Here is a 6,465-nt window from a genome sequence, read left to right as displayed (position 1 = left end):
CAATTTCTGATGAAAAGAAACAAATCAAGGAAAAGAAATAACGGGCACTGTTTATGAATTTGTACAACGATTTTGGGTTGCTGAGCCCAAACGCGTGAATCGATTCAAAAAACTTTTACACACACTTGTAGACAACAGTTCACGCTCTATTACAAAAATTTAATTTACCAAATCTGTGCACTAATTTAACAATAATGTCGGTTGGAAATGTGGTATTTGTTGCAAATTTTTCTTATAAATTTGTATATACATTTTTATATACAAGATATTTTTATAAAACACCAAAATAGACATCACTGGGGCGGCAGCCCCAGGTTTACCACACAGAAAGGGAATTCTAGTTACCTCATCCTTTCCCAAGGTTACATCACTGGGGCGGTAGCGGCGTCAATCCTCTTTCGTTTAGGGGGGATTTGTGGGCCCCACAACACCTCCTCCTCCGCCCCCACCCCTAAATCGTTGTACAAATAGCTAAACATTTCCCGAAATAACAAATAGTAGGAATTGGTAATTAAGTTAAATAATTAAAATTTTTCAGAAACAAAATCGAAAGGCGATATATAAAAAATGTACGAAAAGAGGAAATGTCTGGCAACACCAGCAAAGTTTTGAGACGATTTTGCGACGACTGCTAGAAAGGGGTGCTCACAGTTTGATGCTAAAGATGTCTCAAAATGTAGACGTCTACATTTTCGGACATAATTTGGAACGAACTGTGAACACCCCATATCAGAAATGTGTAAACGAGTTTCCATACAAATTTTGACAGTTCATTTATAAGGTTTACACAATTATAAGTTTATACGGTTTACAATGCATTTATAAGGTTTGATGAATACCCTTATTATAAAGGCAAATAAGATAAGCACTATTTTATTATGAGTTTAATAGCAATTATGAGTTTGATGTGTGCAGCGTAAGAATATTGGGAAAATTTTAGTGAAAAAACCCGAAAAAGNTAAGTTTATACGGTTTACAATGCATTTATAAGGCTTGATGAATACCCTTATTATAAAGGCAAATAAGATAAGCCCTATTTTATTATGAGTTTAATAGCAATTATGAGTTTGATGTGTGCAGCGTAAGAATATTGGGAAAATTTTAGTGAAAAAACCCGAAAAAGAAAATTTAGGCGTCTAGGGGGGGAATACTTTGATTCTAAAAGTGAAGACCCCAACCCGCGCCCACTTATAGTTTTTAAGTAATTTGTTGCTAAGCTGCGAAATTCACCAAATATGCTGATGCAAATTGCATCGATTTTATTATCCGAAATTGCGTGAAATAGATAAATGTGACTTAAATGTAAGCACTTTTAAGGAACAAGTTGAGTTGAGGAAAGAAAATGAAAAAGAGGGCGTGGTCCGCCCCTTTTTACTGAATTAAAAAGTAACCATTTTTGCTGGAAATTAATAGGGGAGGAGCTAGAGGGGGTACGCTTTACGAATTTGTACAACGATTTTGGGTTGCTGTGCCCAAACGCGTGAATCGAATCAAAAAACTTTTACACACACTTGTAGACAACAGTTCACGCTTTATTACAAAAATTTAATTTACTAAATCTGTGCACTAATTTAACAATAATGTCGGTTGGAAATATGGTATTTGTTGCAAATTTTTGTTATAAATTTGTATATACATGTTTATATACAAGATAAGACAGCCCCAGGTTTATCACACAGAAAGGGAATGCTAGTTACCTCATCCTTTCCCAAGGTTTTTCCTTGCAAAAAATCTAAAATTCCCTATTTTCAAACAGCTCCCAAGGGGTTTTTAGGGGGGGAGGGGGGTGAGGGGTGACTTTTCATAAAGCGGCGTTCATCCTCCTTCGTTTAGGGGGGGTTTGGGGAGCCACACCCCCTCCCCCTCCGCCCCCCACCCCTAAATCGTTGTACAAATAGCTAAAGATTTCCCGCTAGAGGGGGTAAAGGTGGAATTTTCAATATTTTCAAAAGCTTATATTTTGAAATTTATTGCACCGAAATGTTAATATGGTTTGAAAGATAATAGAAAAACCTTTTATTTGATATACATATTTACAGTATCGGTCATATCTATAGCACGCCATTTCAAAGTGATATTGTGTGCCACTTATGTTTATTTATTAATTTTTAAGAATTTTCAATTAAAATATAGTTCATTCTCAGACAAACCCGATAGAAACCCAAGCTTAATAATATGTAGAAAGCTACAAAAAAGTAAAAATTTTCACATAAATTTCAAACTTTTTTCTCGGAAGTGTTAGAATTTTTTTGTGTAGTCCCTTCAATTTTAGTCTGATAATGGGCAAATTTGAAGTGGCTACGAATTACCGTTTATTTTTTAGAATTTTTTTTGTCGCATTGGCTTCCATATAATGAATAAACTCAATTTATTTGTATATGGAAGAAATCCGCAACACCTTTGGCGAAAAAGATTCTAAAAATTCAACGGTAACTTTTAGCCGCTTGAAACTTGCACATATTAGACTAAAATTGAAGGGGCTAAAAAACTGTGTACTCAAAAAAATTCTTACACTTCCGAGAAAAAAGTTTGAAATTTAGGTGAAAATTTGTTGCACTATTTTGTAGTTTTCTACAAATTGTTACACTTGGGTTTAAATGGGGTGTGTCTGAGAATGAACTGTATTTTAATTGAAAATTCTTAAAAATAAATAAATAAACATAAGCGGCACACAATATCACTTTGAAATGGCGTGCTATAGATATGACCGATACTGTATATATTTATTTTATTTTTTATATTTACTTCTAAGCTGTATTTATGAGAGTTGCCAAGTGCTTAAAAAAAAATTAATTCAAATTAATTCATCAGTTAATTGAAATATATATAACAATGCCAGGCTTAAATTTTTTCTGAAAATACTTTTAAAGGGGTTGCGACCTGTTTGAAAAGTCGAATTTGTTTTACTCATACGAAAGATACATAAATGAAATATCGAAATATTAGTGCCAAACGAAAGAGTTTTAAGAAAACTATAGGCTGATAGTAGTCATAATAGCTATTAAACTCATAATAAAATAACAATTTGCAACTTTAATAACAAATTACTCGTAAACTATGAGTTTCCTCGCCGTCCCGTTTTCAGTTTTGTGATGTGTACGACCCCCTCTACACCCCCCATAAAGTCATTTTGTTCCAAGCGTGGTGCACTCTCGCGAAGTCAACCCAATTTGAGTACTTAATAGGAAGTTATCTTTTACTAGACTAATCTTCGCAAAGAACTCGAGAAGTGTAAACATCCAAATAGTCGGAAAACAAAGGCCTTAAGTAAAAAAGCACGTCGGCAAAATAACAAACACAAAACGCGATTAGGTCATGCAATCAAAAGCAATATAATGGGAGAGAAGCTCAGTTGGTTCTTGGAGCATATTGAGGAAGGCCGTTCCGATCCACTTACGCCCCAGGAATTTGAAGATCTTATGGCTTTGTATCTAAGACGTTTCGACGGAGAACTTGCACAAATTGCACTAAAGCATTCGATTAGCAAGAATCGTTCCAAACAACATGCAGCTCGAGAAGGTGTCATCAGAATAACCCTAGAAAAAGAACGCAATGAATACCAAAGCGGAGGGATGGGTTAGTTTTCAAAAATATGTATAAAATTATTTTTGCAACTCTACTTTTTAACAGAACTACTGAATCTCTGCGACCCTTTAAAGTTTAAATCGCTAATAGACTGGGACGGAAGTGCGCTTAGTGTACAACATTTAAAATTAGATCTTGTCTCGTTTAACATGTTACAGCGTCTAAAAAATGTAACTGACATAAATATTGATACGTATCCGGCAGTAGATAAAGACACACCAGCTTCTAGCGTGACCTCATCTAAATCGGTAGTAATGGAAAGGACAGCCTGTTTAAGTAGAATAAAGTATTCCCAAACGCACGCCCCGCAGTAGAATTCCCACAATCGCTACGCTAAATTTTCGTCGCCAAATTTGTCTGAATGAAAAGCATTGGGACTTAAATGTATATAACATGGAAAAATAACATGCGGTGTGTAATCAGTAAAATCTTGTAACTAAATGTTGCATATTGTTAGACGCGCCTGCTATACTTTTAGAGATTTTTGGTGAATAAAATTAGGGATAGCTAATGTTTGAATCTGTTTGCTGGTCGGATATTAATATGTGTCGTTTGTAAATTTAAGCCCTATACACCTACATATTGTATGTATAGATGAAGTTATTGATTTTTTCCTAGATATATTATTGCAAAATATAAAAATATTAAATCGCATACAGGAGTAGTTGATGTACATATTTTTCCATTAATCGCCTCGTATGACAGTATCACCATCAAGTTTTTTGAGCAAGGGCAAGCGACGGATAGCTTCACTTCGAAAGACCAATTCATCCATGTTTTCGTTGAGAATATTTCCAAGAAAAGAAATTTCTTCCAACTTTGGTGCTGCAGCCATGCGATTGAACTCTGTCCAATCTTTGATGAGGTTATGGGAGATGTAAAACACGCGCAACGTTTTCATCGATTCTATGGGTTTAATTTTTTCAATGATATTATAACTAACCCACAACTCTTCCAGTGTTTCTCCCAGTGCTTCCTATTAGCATTATAATCATTATGCAGAAACCATTTTTTTCTTTTAGTCACTTACAATACCATTAATACTTTTCAAGTTGTTTCTTGCCAATGAAAGTATCCGAAGATTTTTAAGCTGATTAATACCAGTTATCTTTTCGATCATATTTGAAGAAAGGCTAAGCTTTCCGCAGTTGACAAGGGTGTTAAGAGTGCTATCCATTTTTTCGATTGGTGGATACTGAAACTGTAATCCAATATCGGTCACGGTAATGGGATTCTTGCCGTTATTTTCCTCCCAAATACGGAGTGCATCCTTAATGGTGGTAGGCTTGGCCATTAGGCAACTAAATGTATTTCCTTAAAGAAAATTGAATTTCTTTTTATAAATATTTTTCTAAACGTCAGAAACAAAATATTGGACAAAGTTAAATGGCCTTATTCATAATAAATTAAATATCTTCAAAAAGCTGAATAAAGTAACATATTCATAAAAAATTTCGATTTATAAAGCATTTAATAGCCTTATTCTGTATCACCAACGATAGGCAACACGAACGATTCGTCTGCAGAGGAATGCTTCAAAAGTTAGTCCGGCGGCATCATTTTAGCCGGCTTAAACGCAACCGAGACCATTGCAACGTAATGTATGAAAAGCAAGACAAAGACGACCGATAGAGTTTAAAATCGCAATCAAAGAGGTTGTCGTCTGCAGACGAATCGCTCGTTTTGCCTATCGTTCGTGATGAAGAATAAGGCCCTAAGTCTTCTTTATTTTAGATGATCTAATACAGCGCTGCTCAAAATTTTTAAATTGAAGTGAAATTACAATCTCTTCTTTTTTGTTGGCGCTGTAACCGCCTAAGCGATTTTGGCCGAGTCCAAAGCAGCACGCCAGTCATTTCTCTTCTGTGCTAACTGACGCCAATTGGCAATGCCAAGTGAAGCCAAGTCCTTCTCCACCTGGTCTTTCCAACGCAGAGAAGGCCTTCCTCTTCCTCTGTTACCAGCATCGCGGCCCGCGTTTAATATCTTCAGAGCAGGAGCGTTTCTGTCCATTCGAACGACATGGCCAAGCCAGCGGAGCCGCTGAATTTTATTTCGCTGCACTATGCACTATATCGTTGTAAAGCTCATACAGCTCATCGTTAAATCATCTGCGATATTCGCCATCACCAACGCGTAAAGGTCCGTAAATCTTTCGCAGAATCTTTCTCTTGAAAACTCTAAGAGCCGCCTCATCAGATGCTTTCATTGTCCATGCCTCCGCGCCATACACCAGCACAGGCATGATGAGTGACTTAAAAGAGTGTGATCTTTGTACGACGAGAGAGGACTTAACTTCTCAATTCCCGAGAAGGCAGAAAAGACGTAGCCCTTGTTTTTACCGATAATATCGATGTCGTCGGCATACGCCAGCAATCGTACGCTCTTGTAAAGTATTGTGCCTGAGCGGTTCAGTTCTGCGGCTCTGATTATCTTTTCGAAACATCAGATTAAAGAAATCACACGAAAGGGAGTCCCATTGTCTGAAACCTCGTTTGGTATCAAACGGCTCGGAGAGGTCCTTCCCTATTCTGGTGGTATTGCTCAACGTCATTTTACACAGCCGTATTAGTTTCGCGGGGATACCAAATTCAGACATCGCGGCATAAAGGCAACTTCTCTTCGTGCTGTCGTGCGGCTTTGAAATCGACAAATAGCTGGTGTGTGTCGATCCTATTCTCGCGGGTCTTTTCCAAGATTTGGCGTATTGTGAATACCTGATCTATGGTGGATTTTCCAGGCCTTAAGCCACACTGATAAAGTCCAATCAGTTCGTTGACGGCAGGCTTCAGTCTTTCGCACATACACTCGAAAAGACCTTATAACCTATGCTCAGAACATTCCCACGACAGCCGGTTCTACGTACCGGAATGATTCGGG

At 36.9% G+C, this 6,465-nt stretch overlaps 2 protein-coding genes across 2 annotated transcripts; one reads left to right on the top strand and one right to left on the bottom strand.

The window, feature by feature from the left end:
- Positions 1–2,930: 2,930 nt before the first annotated feature.
- LOC108372029 (translation machinery-associated protein 16 homolog) lies at positions 2,931–4,239 on the top strand. Its single transcript, XM_017627663.1, has 2 exons — positions 2,931–3,576; positions 3,631–4,239. Exons 1-2 carry the CDS (start codon positions 3,336–3,338, stop codon positions 3,897–3,899), a joined length of 510 nt encoding a protein of 169 aa, XP_017483152.1. The 5' UTR covers positions 2,931–3,335; the 3' UTR covers positions 3,900–4,239.
- Positions 4,199–5,008, bottom strand: LOC108372028 (dynein light chain 1, axonemal). Its single transcript, XM_017627662.1, has 2 exons — positions 4,616–5,008; positions 4,199–4,561 (listed from the first exon to the last, which is right to left on the bottom strand). The coding sequence occupies exons 1-2, from the start codon at positions 4,877–4,879 to the stop codon at positions 4,271–4,273; spliced, it is 555 nt and encodes a 184-aa protein (XP_017483151.1). The 5' UTR covers positions 4,880–5,008; the 3' UTR covers positions 4,199–4,270.
- Between the last annotated feature and the right edge of the window lie 1,457 nt (positions 5,009–6,465).

Source organism: Rhagoletis zephyria, unplaced genomic scaffold (genome assembly GCF_001687245.7).
Source record: "Rhagoletis zephyria isolate East Lansing unplaced genomic scaffold, Rhagoletis_zephyria_1.1 Rzeph_scaffold_05379, whole genome shotgun sequence".
NCBI lineage: Eukaryota > Metazoa > Arthropoda > Insecta > Diptera > Tephritidae > Rhagoletis > Rhagoletis zephyria.
The sequence above is the reverse complement of the archived record's forward strand: the minus strand, read 5'-3'. Positions and strand labels throughout refer to the sequence as shown.

What these genes read in the sequence shown, in the direction of transcription:
- LOC108372029 (XM_017627663.1), top strand. Translation starts at nt 3,336, where the DNA reads ATGGGAGAGAAGCTCAGTTGGTTCTTGGAGCATATTGAGGAAGGCCGT. An exon ending in ATACCAAAGCGGAGGGATGG is followed by an intron (nt 3,577 to 3,630) that starts GTTAGTTTTCAA and finishes ACTTTTTAACAG; the next exon opens with AACTACTGAATCTCTGCGAC.
- LOC108372028 (XM_017627662.1), bottom strand. Translation starts at nt 4,879, where the DNA reads ATGGCCAAGCCTACCACCATTAAGGATGCACTCCGTATTTGGGAGGAA. An exon ending in TGAAAAGTATTAATGGTATT is followed by an intron (nt 4,562 to 4,615) that starts GTAAGTGACTAA and finishes TAATGCTAATAG; the next exon opens with GAAGCACTGGGAGAAACACT.